Raw genomic sequence first — 17,408 nt, forward strand, 5'->3', positions numbered from 1 at the left:
TGATATATAATTTGTTTGGACCGTAGATGTGTGATGGTCTGAGAAGTTGCAGTGACAAACAGCTTTTCTTACACAAGTGATGAACTATGATATAGTAAAGTATGTCTCCATGTAAAAGATTTTCGCAGGCTGTCAAACATATAAGGTCTGTGTGTGTGCGTGCATGCGTGTGTATAGTTAGACACGCGCACACACACATATATAAAATGTATAAATACAAATATACATTCACACTCAAGATTTGATTTGCAGGCATTCACCCCCACACTTTCTCCTCCTTATAATCCTGATGGAGGGATAACAGGATCAAATGACATTGCATTAGGAAGGATTACTCTACATATTCGTTTTATTCATACCATGCATTCGTTCAGTCATTCATCACCAGGAAGAAGAACAGGTTAAACAGAAACTAAGTGCTGAGCGGCTACAACGTAAGAGGATCATGTAAAAGGGTTGCAGTCAGATATGCGCTCGGTGTGAGGTCACTGCAGTTCATCCAGCAGCAGTCGACAGCACTCCCCCAGTTTAGGTGGGTCAGATACAGTGGCATACTTTGTGATCTGCGATGCCACTCCTAGTGAGCGTGCCAGATCCTTGGCTGTGTTGTCTCCGGATACTGTAGTTCCAAGTGCTACTAGCAGCCTAAACACAGCCTCTTTGTCCTGCACGACCTCCAGGGCACTGCTAGCCACCGATAAACACTGGGCTTTGGCCTCGATCTCAACATCTTGGCCGTGAAGCACGGCAGTGTAGTTCAGCACCAGAGTGGCCAAAGCCACGTGGATTTTTTTATTGCAGACAGAACGGAGCTCGACGGCCCGGGAAAGCACTGCTTCCCTCTGACCCAGGAGCAGAGAGCGGCCACGGGAACCAGAGAAACAGTTACACAACGTACGCAAAGCCAGCATTTGATTGGCTGCCCTGCCATCTGGAGACATGAGGCCTAACAGGTGGTTACATAGACTGGCACCCTCCGTTCCTCCACACATTTCAGCATTGATCTCAGGGTGGCGCACTGCCATGCGCAGGATGTCCAGCACGGGGAAGACGATGTCTGTGAAGAGATACAGAAACCATCAATATTACAAATCATATAAAAATCATCTTCATTGCCAAGAACCATGGGTTGCATGTACAAGGAATTTATCATGGTGTGCAGCTGCTGTACAAATATGAAAAACTAGAAAAATAAAACAGTAAAGCATTGCATATACGACCGATTATTCCATCGATTAATCGGATAAGAAGTACATTTTCCTTCATTAAAGCGCAATACTAAACATACAAGAGAAAATTTGACGGGTCTCCTAAAACGAACAAGTAATTTTTCCCCCCTTTTTTTTTTTTTTTTGAAAAATTTACATTGTGCAGAAATTTTGTTCGATTAATTGCCGTATTACATAAAATTGCTAATAGAAAAAAAATATATATATAAAAATCAACTTCAAATGAAAAAAAAAAAAAAAAAAAAAAAAAGGGTAAACACACTGTATTTATGTTCCAGTTTAAAATGATCCCAAACTGTGGTTTTCTTTGCACTGAATCTTCTCCGTTCCTTGATTTTTCATTCTGCTTCATCTTCTGTGTTCCCTGTCCAGAGCGCTCCAGAGTTTAGCAGGTGGTGCGGCAGTAACAATGGTAATAATGTAGTCAAATGGAATAAAAGAAGCAAATAATTTGCCTCAATGTTTTTTTTTTGGATTCAAATTTCTCGAGGAATTGTTTCAGCCCTAATGAACTTCCCCTAGATTTCCGTACAGCGGAGTCCCTGACTATCTTCAAGCGACGATTGAAGACCTACCTCTTCCTGAAACACTTAAATTAGCACTTTCCAAGTTTGCCTTGTAGAATTCCAAAGTTATATTTATATTAAGTTTGTAATCTGGTGAACCAGTGTAGATTTATTCATTGCTAGAGACTCAAAGCACTTTTGTACCGCTCTGGATAAGGGCGTCTGCTAAATGCCGCAAATGTAAATGTAGTATAGAGTAGGCGTGTGGACGAAGTCAACAGCACGGATGATAGACATTCAGCACATAAGATGAAAAGAAATGTTTAGAATTTGTAATTGTTATTTATTTCCACGCTATGATGCCTTTTTATGCTGTTTGGTACAAATTAAAGTGGTCGGGATGCCGTTAAGCTCTGCAACGTTTTCCTAACAACATCAATTTGAACTAGGAGTCATGTACGACGATGTAATGAGGACAAACGGTATATTATATGTGAACTACCTTCAGGCCAGTGGCTGGTCCTCCAGAGGATGCTGATTTGTTCTGCTGTAGGCTGATCTTGGGTCTTGTCCGTGACTGTGAGCAGCAGCTTCTCCAGACTGTTTAACACCTCATCAGTCAGCCTGTGGTCCTCCGGGGCGTTGGCGTTCAGCTCCCGCAGCTTAGCTAACACGCACATATTTATGAACTTCCCTTTATTTCATAAATCAATAAATGTTTATGTAAGGATAATTTTGCTTTGAGCAGAAGACTTACCAGTGATCTGTGCAGCATTGGCCTGCTCAAATATAACGCCGTCTGTTTTGGGGAAATAAATATTTGCGACGGACTTCTGGAGAGCAGCAGAAGAGTACGCGCTCCCACCTGTATACACAAGAGATGTATTGGGATGCGTTTCTACTAGGGATGCACCGAATATTCGGCCACCGAAAATTTCGGCCGAAAATGGCCCAAAAGTGCATTTTCGGCCGAAAGACTTTGATCACCGAAAAAACACGGCCGAAACAGTTTGTTGTGATGACGCAAACAGAAACCGCGGCCTGCACGTGCTTGTCGGTGTGGACGTATTTCAGTATATCTGAGAAAGATCCACCGATAGCGATTTGCAAAACATGTAATCGCAAAATTTCAAGAGGGGGTGCGTCTGCAAAGACTTTCTCCACGTCGGGTTTAATTTATCACCTGAAATTCAAACATCCCGATCGCTATGCTGAATATGAGAGGAACGCGGCACAGAAAAGCAAAACCCTCCGAGCATGCGCACTCCATCTGTGGCGAACGTTTTTGAAAAGGCAGGAAGTTTTCCAGTGATAGTATTGTATTGTTGTATCTTTAAGCAGTTGCACTTGTTCTGAATGCACTTTGTTTTTATGAAAGAACATACTTAATTTTACAACCTTTTAGCAGGCCATTATTATTGAAGTGCATTTAAGTTTGAATTTTAATAAATTTTATCCTGTGCATTGTTGCAATGTGCTATAAATAAATATTTTCATAATTTGTAATTTGAAATTCCTTGATTTTAGTAAGGTTAGTACACAGTCATAGCCAAAAATGCAATGGTAATAATAATTAGCAGAATTTCTTTCGGTGTTTCGGTTTTCGGCCTTGCTTTCCTCTTTTTCGGTTTTCGGTTTCGGCCAAGAATTTTCATTTCGGTGCATCCCTAGTTTCTACACAGTCTGGGAGAGTTTTAGGATATTGCCCAACCTGTGAAGGGATCAGCAACACCTGCAGATCCTCTAGGTGCAGGTCCTGATCCGGGTATGTATCGCCCAGCACCTACAAAAACACACACATACTCATCTTATTTCACCATCAGAATATTAGTGTTATAAACAGAGCTTTGCCAATATACAGGAAAAAATGAGCTGATTTTAAGAAAAGGGATCAAAACATTTTTTTTATTAAATAGTAGAGGCAATGACCCTTCATTTACAGCTCATATATCAAAATTGTTTATTTCCTTAAAATAGGTAACAATACCTGTGAAAGGGTCTGTTCCAAAGCCTTGTCTTGGGTCTCCTGAACCAGGAATATAACGTCCTGAACCTACAGTAAATAAAGGCCACAGAGGAAAAGTCTAAATCAAGAAATGAATCTATAAGAAATAGGTCATTAATAGGTTTTAACTTCCTAAAATGATTCTACATGGGCAGTGCGCAGTGAGCAGCTTGCCTGTAAATGGATCAACAGCTGAGGCTGGTTCTGGACCCAGCGTGTGTCCCTTGGTGTTTTCGATGATGAAGTTAGCCACCTGGTCCAGGAACATGGGGTTCAGGTCATTCTTCTGCAGAAAGTTGTGTGCTGCCAGCCAGGGGTCATCGCTCACGTTATAGGGCAGTTTCATAGAGGGCCCGCCCTCGTTTAAATCAATGGTGAAAACAAAGTCATATTCCTGTGTGAGGGTAAGAGTGCACATGTTTCACTCATTCGGATACTTTGCACACATTCAAATACATTACATCCTACACAACCAGCCTTGGTGTTTATTCTCAGCTGTAAGCTTAAATATCAAATCAGTATTTGGCCAAAAAAATAGAATGCACGCTTAATAAGGTTCTATAACGTAAGCACTACCTTCTTAATGAAAATTCATCAGACACCACAATACCTGAAAAAATAACACTACTCTTATTCCCTGGTGGCTTCAAAACCATTCACAAATCTAATCTCTAATATCAAAGACTAGCCCCAGAAAATGTCCTTTATGGAAATCGACGAAAACAGCATTTGTATTATTTTATTTTTAACATAAATACGCCGCACCTGTCTATAAGCCGCAGGTGCCTACATTGAAAGACAGTGCCTGTAAAGAAAGTCATTGGTCACTGTCTTCCTCCTCCTGCACACTGAAGTCATCTCCTTCAGTGTTGGAGTTGAACAGCCTCAGAATTGCTTCATCTGACGTTTTCTCAGGATCGTTTTCATTGTCGCTCTCGTCATTTCCATCTGGAGGCAAATTCCCCGCTGAGCTCATGCTGCCCTCTTCAACACGCAGCAGCCCAGCCTTTCGAAACCCGCTGTTTATAGTGGATATTTTTCACAGTGCTCCACGCTGTCAGAATCCACTGGCAGACTCGACCAGAAATTGCTCTTCGCACGCGGCCTGTTTTAGTTTAAGGATTTCTCCCCACTTGTCATCCAAGTCTCCCACTGAACACGGAGCGCCACCTTAAATGCATGACTTACACTGATGTCGATTGGCTGCAAATACTTTGTTATGACCCCAGGAATCACAGCTGGAATTGATTTTGTCCTCTGCTGGCTTCTTACACAGAATCTGTTATGTGGGCCCTCGTTCAATGTGAACGGTCGCTTGCCGTAACACTGCGTCAGCCGTTCATTTATTAGGCTCGTTCATTAGGATTCCGTTATCCATCCTTTCTTGTTGACTTTCACAACAATTTCTCTCGGGAGTTTTTCTTTTGGCATCGTCGGGCGTTTAAAAATCACCATCGGTGGAAGCTTTTCTCCTGATGCCGTGCGGCTCAGAAGACAGCTGAAGTGCGTTTTTTGATGCCTGGTTGTTTTCAGTGTGCCTAACGATTCGCCTTCCTGCTGACAGTCCGAGTGAGAGGCAGGTCAAACCTCATCCATATTTATGATGTCATGCGGGTCGATTCAGTTGGAGCGCGCTCGATTTAATACAAAGAGTTTCATTGGTTCACCTGAACCCTTCGGCAATTTCATTGGTCTAATGTTACGGGGCTCATGTTTTTGGTGGCATGAAGCTTGTGAAATCAGGAAAAACCCGGGAAAAATCTATAAATAAGCCACTTCATTGTTCAAAGCATGGGAAAAAGGTAGTCCGGAAATTACGGTACTTTTTTATCACTATAAGATCATGATGTCTAACCAGGTTGTAAATGTATGGTTACCTACCTTGCCCTCATACATTACAGTGCCGGAGTTCTTGGAGGAACCGCCCACCACATCTCCAATCTTCACCCAGCGGCTGTCGTTCATGCTCCACTGGTACGCCTCGACATTACTGCCCTCCTTTATGAGCCGTGTCTGACCATCGCGATTCCCTGAACACAAAAATACAATACACCTTTCAAGCTACCTTCATTTGAGATGGATGGATGGACGGACAATATGTGGTTCTTCTCCAAACTGTTACCACAAAGCTCAAGGCTGGAACCCAAACTTGTTCCAGCATGTCAAAGAGAGCTTCATGAAGATATGGTTCACATGCTTTGAAGAAGAAGATCTTAATGGCCTGCTATAGAGCTCTGATCTCATCCCTACTGAACACCTTTGGGATTAACTGGAATGCTCTCTGCACCCCAGACCTCCTCCCCATACATCAGTACCTGACTTTACAAACACTCTTGTGGCTGATGGAAACAAATGTCCACAAGCACATTTCAAAATCTAGTGGAACATCTTCCCAGATGAGTGGAGGGAATTATAAGAGCAAATTCTGGACATTTGTATATATATATATATATATATATATATATATATATATATATATATATATAAAACGTATATAAATTAATATAAATATATAACGTATACAAGCTCTGCTCACCCGATTCATTTAAATGCTCTCTGCCTGGTAACTCCTCTACATTGATGTCTCCCAGGTCTCCGCCCATGGGGTTAATGGTGGATTTTGAGAGCTCTTCTTCGAAAGCTTGCAGATCCTGAGCACTCGCTACACGTTCCTCGCTCTCAGTAAACACTCGGATCGCACCGTCGCTGTGAAGAACGAAAAGATGTCAGTAATGCCTTCACTTGTCCAAACTACAAAGCCCCCTTGTAGCACCCTAGTGCTCTGAATTTAGATTGATGTGTTGATCTGAGAGTATAGATGATACTGTACCTCGACCCTACAACAATGTCTCCGTTGGGCAGCAAACAGCAGCACCAGACCGACTGCGCAGGCAGACAGATGGTCTGAGCGCATTCACCATTTTTCCAGATACGAACTGTCCGGTCTTCTCCTGTACTTATGAAGTCTAACGGAAAATGAAAAAAATTGCAGTAATGTCAACAAAAAATGTCCTGTAAATTAAGAAAAAACTAATTAGATATTTTTACTGTGAACTGAATAAGTAATGGTAGAGAATCCAGAACACATGATGACCACCTTTACATTTTCCATGTTTGCCTACATATGGTTATTCTGCTGGTTAACCTACATCCTTCCCTTCTCATTGGCTTCATACTCATGCATATTCATGAGTCCACACTCATGAATGTAATTCATATGTACGTATTTTACTCATGTAAAAAAAAATAAATAAATAAAAAATACAAACTGCACTGCATCTGCACCTTTTCCATTGGAGAAGACCGCCAAACTGTAGATGTAGTTGGTGTGACTGTAATAGACTTGAACGCATTCTCCGGTTACCATCCATCGTCTGATGCTGGCGTCGTTGCTACAGGAGAAAAACTCCAGGTTGTTCAACACGGCCAGTCCTCGGACGCAGTCCTCATGACCTGCAATACAAAACTATTGGTAAACTTTCTAAACAGTTGCACACTTTAAACTGGGCTCCACAATCACCAGGCAGTGGATCATTTTGTACAGGGCCACACAGAACCTTTACATTTTTATTTTGTTTCCATTTTATTGACTTTTGCAGTCTGCAGGGTGTTTTGTTAAAAAATAAATAAATAAAATAGATAATAAATAGATGAATACAAATTATCATTAAATTATGTGTGTGTAATAATAATAATATAATATGCATGTTACTGTGTGGAACAGCATATGAACCTCCCCCTAGACCCCCCATACAAACCACAGCCCCCCATGATCCATGGTCCTCGATAAAGGTTGGGGACTGCTGCCTTAAACTATATTAATGCCTTGCTTGTAATTAAGACATAAATAGACTACTGTCTAAACTTCCATCCCGTATAACTTCATGTACTCTCACTGGGCATTTTATTAGGAACACTATATTAATATTGAAAAGAGCCTCCATTTTCACTTAAATCATTCTGCTTCACTACATGGAGTCTACAAGACCTTGGAATTATTCCTTGGATATTCTTGACCATGTCGACATGCTTGTTATCTTGCCAGTCCTGCAGATGTTTCAGGTGCACTTTCCTGCTGTGAACCTCTCGATCCACCAAAATCCCAAAGCTGTTTAACTGGATTCAGATTTAAGTCCACATTTCTTGTATTGGCTGAAAGAAGTAAAAGCCAGCGTGATGCTCTGCTGGTGTAATTAGTCTGCCTCTAGCATGTTGTGCATCCTGCAGATGCTTCTCTGCTCACCACAATTGTACAAACTCTGAGTTACTGTAAACTTTGTCAACTCCGACCAGTCAAGCCGTTCTCTGTTGATCTTTCTCCTCAACAAGACATTTCCATGTTGTGTGTGAAAATCCTAGGAGATCAGCACCTATAGAAATTCTCAAACCAGTATAAGCTGAAGTAATTATTTGGCTGATTACGGTTTGCTTAATTTGCATTTCTCTAAACAGTTCCCTCTCTGCTAACATGTTCACCTTAACGTACATAAACAGACACGCACAGGTTCCAAGTTACGGTTTACACCAATGTGGATGTATGCGGAGCTTCAGTGTGTCAATACAGATCTACTTTAAGCCATTGGGGCAAATGAGACAGATGCAAATGTTAAATAAATGTCATCAGTGCTTATGCTCCATAAGTGGGTTGTGAGATGGAGGAGAAGAAAAATGAGTTGAGTTAGATGAAGTGGTAGATGGTGAACCTAGGAATAAAAGATTGGTGATTGGTGCAGACTTTAATGGGCATGTTGGTGAAGGGAACAGAGGTGATGAGGAGGTGATGGGTAGGTATGGTTTTAAGGAGAGGAATGTGGAAGGGCAGATGGTGGTAGATTTTGCTAAAAAGGATGGAAATGGCAGTGGTGAACACTTATTTTAAGAAGAAGGAGGATCATAGGGTGATCTATAAGAGTGGAGGAAGGTGCACACAGGTGGACTATATTCTATATAGGAGATGCAACCTGAAGGAGATTGGAGACTGTATGGTGTTGGCAAGGGATAGTGGATCTAGACAGCATCAGATGGTGGTCTGTAGGATGGTACGACAGGGTGTCTAGATAGGAATGGTGGTATTGTATGAGGAAGGAAAAAGGAAAGAAATGAAGAACACTCACCCGAGTATGTTCTCTCACAACGGCCTGCTTTCCAGAGTTTAATCGTTTTGTCAGCAGATCCTGTGAGCATTAGACCCTGCTCTGGCAAAATGAGAACTGCCCACACTGTTGCTGTGTGACCCTTCCATCAAGCAAGATAAAAAAAATAAAAAATAAAACAAAAACGCATGTTTATATCTTTACTGTAAATACCCATTTCCATCTATCAAACTGATCGACGTGAGCTTACCTGTAAGGTCATCATACACTTGTCACTAAGCCAGACTTTGGCAGTTGTGTCCCACGATCCACTGAGCAACGTCCCGAACTTTCCAGCTGAGAGCGAACACACTGTGGCGAAGCAAAAGTGTTGTTAGTGTCTGTTGAAAAACTGCTCCGGGTGTCCCTACTTTATGATTTAAATCCCAAACAGGTCAGGAATACAATATCAGCTCAAATGTATCAATGCCATTAGGTTATATTTGGTGTATTAAAAGTCCTAACAAAGGGACATGGACAGAGAGCTGAAAGATCTCGATGTATTTAAGTGCATGTTCCACAAATGTAATATAAAAAATCCAAACTGATCTGGAACTGGACTGTCTGCATTGCTATTAGTGTGATAATTCTAGCGACAGTTTGAGAGATGATCTAATAATCTAGCTAGCGTTCTTTTTTAACGCGTTTCTAAATTTACCGTTAGCAAATCGCCAAAATGATCTGCGTTCTTTCTTTTTACGAATCTCTAGGCTTTTCTTACAGTGCATCTGGAAAGTATTCGCAGCGCTTCGCTTTTTCTACATTTTAGGTTACAGCTTTACACCAACATGGATTCAATTCACTATTTTCCTCAAAATTCTACTAACGATACCCCAGAATGACAACGTGAAAGAAGTGTGTTTAAAATCTTTGCTTTTGCTCAATATAGTATTGAAGCACCTTTGGCACCAATGACGGCCAATGACTTTCCTGATGCACTGTAAAAAAAAAAAAAATCATCTCTGTGTGCCTCGAATACTTCATCTATATACACACACAGAGCTCTTTCCAGCTGGGGATGATGTTAAAAGCTGGTAATGATTATAACTAGCCACACCCATGATAACTTAAATTAAAGTGTATTGTGTTTGAATAATCTGCTTGCTTGTGACTTGAAGCAGATTTCACTCCGACACACACACACACACACACACACACACACACACACACACACACACACACACACACAACCTGAGGACGAACTGTGAAGTCAGATCAGATATATTAAAGCAGGGAAATCGCTACATTGAACCATATCAGACTGAGTGGCACGACTGGACACACCTGCTGTAAAAAATAAATAAATAAATAAAAAATAAACACACACCTGTATTTTTGTGGCCCTTGAGCGTGAAGAGTGGATCCACCCTATCCAGAGAGAAGATGCAGATGTTGTGGTCACTGCTGCCAGTGGCGATGAGGCCACGGGGGTAGGTCTCATTTGGAGCGATGATGCACACACAGGACACGAAGTTGGTGTGGCCGTTCATGCAGTGCATCTCCGTGTAGCCCCTGCTCTCGCTACATGACAGGAAATCACAGGGCATGAGATGATATCATTTTGTTTTTCTTTCACACTACTTCAGCTTCACAGCAAGATCTTTGATTATTCGTAAAACAGAAATCTTTTTTATTTTTATTTTACACAGGGATGTTTGTAGTTATATCATGATACACGCCTGAAAAACTAAATCACACCATGTAGTGTTTGCATATTCTACAGGGTGAGTGTATACTACAGCATCTCTACACCTTTTACTTTTGTGCTACATCACTTTCTGTCATGGACTAATGGCTTGGTCAATGTACTCATGTTTGGATTAGTCTATGTTTTGTTCAGTCTAGGTCTAAACCAAAAACAAATTCCTTGTATGCTTCAGTCATACACCGATCAGGCAAAACATCATGACCACCTGCCTAACATTGAGTTAGTCTCACTGACCATCACGCATTAACAGCATTAACTTCTGTTCTGATCAGTGTGGTGTGTCTGCATCATGACCGCATGGTGTACAATAATCACACCCCCACAGTGTCTGGGATGTCTGGGATTTTGTTTTTATTTTGCGACACCCCATGACGATCAGTTACTAGACTTATAAATATATATCCAATGGATATTTGAAGGGAAAATGGGATCCATAGGTGAAGTAATTCAGGGTATAAAACAATAGAAATTGTACTGAGAGGCTCAGTGAGGGTTTTTTCTTTTGTTTTATTTTAAGTTGAAGTCCCTGGCTGTTAAAAGCCTCCTCATTTAGGAGGTTTCGCCAAATGGGATCAGTTCATCCCTAGTGAAATGCTGAATTTGAGGTTTCACATATTAAAACTATATTCTTTTGTCCTCTATATCTCAACCCATACATTGTGATCTTTATTTCCATGGTTTTCCAGATCTGACCAGATCTTTCAATCCCACACGTTCCCTGAAAAACCATGTTCCACTTTCTATTAGCTTTGGACACCCAGTTCCTTCTATCGAATGTAAATGTTACATTATGTCCCAGTTAGAAATAAGTACCAGTTATATGTACACTCTTGGACCAGTATGTTCACTGAACAAAGAGCTGATAGACAGTAAGCAAACCGGCTACCTTGAATCTGGCACCCAGACTTTGGCTGTTCTGTCTCTGGACACGGAGACAAAAGCTCCATGTGGAAAGCACGCCGTGGTCAGTCCCCTCACATCCATCTTATGGCCCGGAATGGTGCAACTTAGCCGATATGTGCTACAAGAAGCCATTGTGGCGCTTCAGCTCAAAACCGATCAAATGACAAATGAATTTGCTAAAACTAAACAGTTACAACCCGGAAGTGACACAGCAACGACGAGCGCGTTCCTCTATTCGTATTCCGACAGGCCCAGGTCCTGCCCTGGCAGTAGTTACCGGAGAGGGTTGGACCTCCTCTTCTGCGCTGTGATTGGCCAGTAGTTCGCACTCAGAAGAAATTAGCCAATCAACAAAAGGTTTTGTTGATGTGGGCGGGGATATATAATCCGTCTTAAGAACGTGACGTGTTTTTTTGTTTTTAATCTATTTTTGACATTGTTGGTAGTTTTGAATGTAAAAAATCTATATTTTAAATCGACTGTGTATCGAAAAGTATTAAATTGGTATTATTTTTAACCTTTTTTTGTGTGTGTTTTTATATATTTCTTGAAGTTTACCCCGGAAAAGAAAAAATATATATATATATATATCTTACTTAGTTGTTTTTTTTAATTAACATCGATAAATAATTACATATTTTTAAATGATTATATTTTTCAAATCGTTTCAATCACGATTTTTTTTTAATAATCTTCCTTAATATTTTTATGTCTCTCTTATTTTTTCTTTATATGAACTTTGCTCCGGAAGAAGATCGCCAGCGCCGTCCTTCTCTGACAGGTGACAACAAACATGGCGAACAGAAGAGTAACAGTGCTCATATTCGGAGGTTTTGTGACTGCGGTAGCAGCGGCTTTTTATCCAATATTTTTCCATCCACTTACTCACACAAATGATTACAGTAAGTTTTGTTGAAATGCATGAGCAGAGTTTTTCCATCTCACCTGTACATCACCTCTTTCGGCCCCTTTTTATTTTCACATCAGTACCTTATTCGTGTTATGAAAAAAAACAAAGTTGTTTAATTGCCACCATCACCGGTGTGTCTAATCTTCATGTGTACTTCTACAGAACAAATCCAGAAAGTTAACCGAGCTGGAATCAATCAGGCAGATGTCCAACCTGTTGGTGAGTAAATATCTTTCTTCTAGTAGCACAGAATACCTTACTGACACATCACATGACTGTAATATGAGAATAAACAAAAATGAAGAGACACACACCTGGATCAGATCCTGATCAGACAGCACAAATACACATCACTGATATCTGATATTAAAATGTTTTTGCATCCAACTTTTAATGCTGATTTGTTTGATTAGGAGTGAAGATCTGGTCAGATCCATTTAAACCCAAATCGTGATTCTGAAGATGGACAGGAGAGCAGCTTCATGAGCATGTGTATGGATTATAGGTGTTTAACAATGACTTAATATACACAGACTGGTCCATCCAAACGCTCCTCTTGCAAGTCTGTGTGTGTGTGTCTTGTGTGTGTGTCTTTGTGTGTGTGTCTTTGTGTGTGTGTCTTTGTGTCTTTGTGTGTGTGTTTGTGTGTGTGTGTGTGTGTGTGTGTGTGAGAGAGAGAGAGAGAGAGAGAGAGAGAGAGAGAGAGAAAACAAGTGAAAGAAACCTTATGCTGTCAGACTGTCACTACTTTGAAATTTTATTCTATGAATAAAGTTTATAAGAAAGTGTTTGCAAATGAGTGCAGCATCACAGCATGCATACATTATTTGTGAAAAAGACTATTAAAAAAATAAATAAATTATATATATATATATATATATATATATATATATATATATATATATATATATATATATATATATATATTACACATACCCTTGAACCCTCATAGGACAGCTCTATTAAAGTGAGTGCTGATGTCTGCTGCTTTGTCAACTGCATGATTTCAAGATACAGTATGTTTTTTTTATTTGTCACAAACCTAGTAATATACACAATGTATTATACACAAAATTGTGCATTCAATAACAATGACTAAATAGACAATATAAGAATATACATAATGATCAAGTGGCAGTGAAAAAAAAATTGTGAAAAAAATATTTAGATGTGCAAAAGGCTATTACAAGTTGTATGGAATTTAATGATGTATGACAATAAACCAAAAAGCAGTAACAGTGACAAAGACAGTGCTGCGTGCAAATGCAGAATGAACACCGGTATGATTTTAAAGGAGAACTGAGCATAACTAATGGGATAGTTTAAAGGGGCATGCTTGCATTGAGAAGTCTTATAGCTTGTGGGAAGAAGCTGCGCCTAAGCCTCTCAGATTTGGTCAGCAGACAGCGGAAAAGCTTGCCTGAGGCAGCAGACTCGACGAGTAGTTTCTGGGGTGATTAGGGTCCTTGATGATCTTAATAGCCCTGTTTCTGCATCAACTGATGTATATATCCTGCAGAGATCGAAGAGCAGACTGAGATGTGCTCTGCTAAGCATACTACCATCTGAAGGGCTTTGCAGTCCTGTTTGAAACAATTACCATACCAAATCGAGATGCTAATACTATAAATATGAACCTCAACATAACAAAGAATAATAAGTCCAGAGTCTCATGCCAGTGATATTCACGTTACTAAACAGAGAGCAAATCTAGGTTTATGGGTTGTAGCTGTATACTATATATATATATATATATATATATATATATATATATATATATATATATATATATATATATATATAATTTCTTAGATCAGAAATAAAATTCTGAAAACTACTTGTTCAACCTCCACACCATGTAGTCACTTGTTCGCATCATAGAAGCATTTCTTGTTGCTTTAGTCAAATTGCGAATTCTTTGGTACATTTATTTAATCGATTCTGTACAGCTGTCTGCTGTTTCTATATTATTAGTTGTTTATGTTCATGTTGATCAAAATATATTATACTAGTTTCATCCAAATGGTATTAACCCTCAAAACATCTCGGCTCATTGCATAAGTCATTGAAGGCAAAATGGTTACATCAGTTGTCAGATTCTGTCGTCTAAAATTTCTATTAAACCGTTTTTTCGTAAATGTGACTTGAGTTGATGAATTACGCAGATGAATCTTGAATGTCACTGAAGAAGGGAAGTGTATGGCATCAGATCAACCAATGATCAACTAGTTCTCTAAAACAGGTCAAAGCTAAATCTCATAAACCTTTAATTGGAAAGTGTATACAAAATATAGAATTACAATTTCTGAAAATGGATGAACTACCAGTAAAAGTGTGAATCCTGTCCGGTTTCTTGTAATTAATATAAATCAAATATGCAATTAAATAAATTCATTTGTGCTTGAAATTCATAGATGCTGTATGAAGGAAGTCAAATCTTGTGCATTTTCAATCATTGCGATCCAAACCGTAGTTTTATCAAGAAATCCTCATACTGACATCATGCCTAAACATTTTGACGATCTCGTTTGTAAACAATCACAAAAGGACTTTTCATTCTGATGGGAATGAGATGTTCATTGACACAAATACATTTGAGAGATGAACCTGGGACTTTGAGAAAAGTACAGGCTTTTGCAAGAAATCCAATGAATTGTGCTGTTTGTCCAAATTGTTTTGAGTTTGCAAATATAAAGGATGATCCGAGAAATGCTCCAAAGCAACTGAGAAAAACTGTAATACGTGTTAAGTAAAATGTCTCTAAACTTCTGGAACTCTAACACAATGTTACTTGTTATGAAGCAAGACTCCCTCTAGAGGGAGCACTCGCACAACACAAGCAGTGATTTGTAACGTTGTTTTGTTTGCATCAGATTTATAGCATGTAAAGAGACGAGAAATTAATTTTATTTGTATAAATGATCTCCCCCTTTTGGGAATCGATTATGAACAATTCTCAGAATTACAGAATTCCAATTTCTTTAACTCTTAAGTTCAGGCACCACATTTTGTCAGTGAAACACAGCCCACATACTGGACCAAAACTATTTTCCAGAGCGTGCAGATTGTGGCTGAAGTACAAATGAAGTTCGAATTGGAAAGAATTGAACGAATTGCTCGTTTTGAAAGTGGATCCTCATAAGCGCATTGGAAGCGGGTTTTGTTTCGTATTAGCTGATCCACCACGTGCATTATGTTACGGTGTAAAAATGAGAATTGCAATCACTATAGACAACACATGATTAAACGCACTTCAGAAACTGGTTCAGGTGTTTGCAACAGTATACAAGCTTCTTGCTGAGTTTGTCAGAGTTTCGTCTTTTGCTGCATCGTGATCAGATTTGTAGGATTGCTTTGACGTGGAACTGTCTTTCGCCGAGAACCAACGTGAGAGAAATGAAATCCGTAACCCGAGAAAAACGCACGAGGGCCTGAGCACTGCTCTAGGCAAGTCCTGTTGTCGTGGTAACAAGCGTGCGCCCACACCTGTGTGATGGTTAAGCCCAAGGCCCTGCTGCTGCACACGCCTATAAACATGGCAGGAGGTGTGTTTAGAGTGACTAGCTAGATCCCTAAAACATTAAACTAGACTTGTGAAATAGATTTTTGCTTCAGGAACACTTAGTTATTTTAAAGCTGTCACTAGTGGTATGTTAGCATGTTGTTCTTTCTTTGTAAAAAAAAGCTGTTGCGAGCTACTTCCAGAAAAATATTTTGCAACATGGGTGGTGCTGCACTTTGCTTCGCCACATGGATTCATTTCACAGCTGCGAGGGCACGCATTTAGACTAAAAAACATCACCAAACCACACAAAGCACATTAGGTTTTATGAATAGCAATGACATAAGTGATGTAGTGACAAACATTTTAATACTCTAGTGTACACTTCAGGGCAAAAAAAACCAAATGGCAAAATATAAAGCTTTTAATCGTCAAAACACAATCATTTGTCAGGAAATGAGCAAGAAAAAACCTCTAGTGTAGATCCTGCTTTATCGATCCATTGATTGGGTGTAGCAGAGAACCAAATAATCACAAAGAAAAAAAAACCTACAGATATTTTGGGGAAGATTTTATTTTTTATCACCATTTTACCTTTGTACCTAAGAAGACTAATGAAATGATTTTCCCTGTTTCTAGCTTTTCCTCAAACATTTCCTTGCAGCAAAGGTAAACAAGCAAATGGTGGTGCAAGAGGTTTCAGGAGTGCATTTGTTTATTTCTTTTTTAATTTTCTGAACAATAAGTTTGTTGTTAAAACCATTTAAAATTTAATACATGTCATTTGGGCCATGTCCCATTTTTTTGTCCATGACTATGCAGTAAGTAATTTGAGTATTTGTGACTTGTAATTATTCAACATTATGTGTGCGTTATGATTAAAAACAACGATTGTGTATTCCAGTGTGATCGAGTCAGTCCCTGAGTTCCTTGTCTTTCGGTTCCTTTTCAGCCAGTTAGCTGTTACTGTGACTGCCTGATCTCTGTCCCGGCGATGCGTAACTGCTTCTACTGCAAAATCATAAACTCACATAACCTACAGAATAAAGTAATCACCTAGTTATCTGAAATACCAGATCTGATCGGAATGGAAATGTGGCTGTTTTGTTGAAATCCCACATGCACCAGATTGAGGGCTCAGTGTAGGGTCTATCACTGCAGCTCTGTGAATCTCCAAGGCTGTTAGATGCAGCTTGCCTACTAACCCTTGCTCATGATCTAATCTGTGTATTTTGTTCTCCAGCCTGTCAAAAAACGATTTGGCATAAACCAGATAGTCTTGGCACACTAGCCAAAATCAGAGAATAATGCTGAGCGCACACTATATGACATTGAACATTTCAGAATCGCTGACCATTTTACACGACTTCACTTGAATTGCTTGCAATCAATCTCTTTTCTTGGTCTGGATGTGCACATTTTTACCTGGTGAGATCCCCTACCAAAGCATGCCTCATTCTCAAATAGTGCTTCCTCATGAAAATAAAACACTGTGACTCACTTCTTTGCATAG

At 39.6% G+C, this 17,408-nt stretch overlaps 2 protein-coding genes across 2 annotated transcripts; one reads left to right on the forward strand and one right to left on the reverse strand.

Annotated features, from left to right (window-relative positions):
- Nucleotides 1-331: 331 nt before the first annotated feature.
- plaa (phospholipase A2-activating protein) lies at nt 332-11,761 on the reverse strand. The gene is made up of 14 exons (XM_046851238.1): nt 11,467-11,761; nt 10,200-10,393; nt 9,084-9,184; nt 8,855-8,975; nt 7,026-7,193; nt 6,571-6,706; nt 6,277-6,446; nt 5,622-5,770; nt 3,915-4,134; nt 3,723-3,788; nt 3,447-3,518; nt 2,493-2,600; nt 2,238-2,402; nt 332-1,057 (listed from the first exon to the last, which is right to left on the reverse strand). The coding sequence occupies exons 1-14, from the start codon at nt 11,613-11,615 to the stop codon at nt 486-488; spliced, it is 2,391 nt and encodes a 796-aa protein (XP_046707194.1). The 5' UTR covers nt 11,616-11,761; the 3' UTR covers nt 332-485.
- A 98-nt stretch (nt 11,762-11,859) lies between these two features.
- Nucleotides 11,860-13,192, forward strand: smim20 (small integral membrane protein 20). The gene is made up of 4 exons (XM_046851239.1): nt 11,860-11,987; nt 12,235-12,385; nt 12,556-12,612; nt 12,807-13,192. Exons 2-4 carry the CDS (start codon nt 12,277-12,279, stop codon nt 12,845-12,847), a joined length of 207 nt encoding a protein of 68 aa, XP_046707195.1. The 5' UTR covers nt 11,860-11,987; nt 12,235-12,276; the 3' UTR covers nt 12,848-13,192.
- Nucleotides 13,193-17,408: the final 4,216 nt, after the last annotated feature.

This window comes from Silurus meridionalis, chromosome 6 (genome assembly GCF_014805685.1).
Source record: "Silurus meridionalis isolate SWU-2019-XX chromosome 6, ASM1480568v1, whole genome shotgun sequence".
Classification (NCBI taxonomy): domain Eukaryota; kingdom Metazoa; phylum Chordata; class Actinopteri; order Siluriformes; family Siluridae; genus Silurus; species Silurus meridionalis.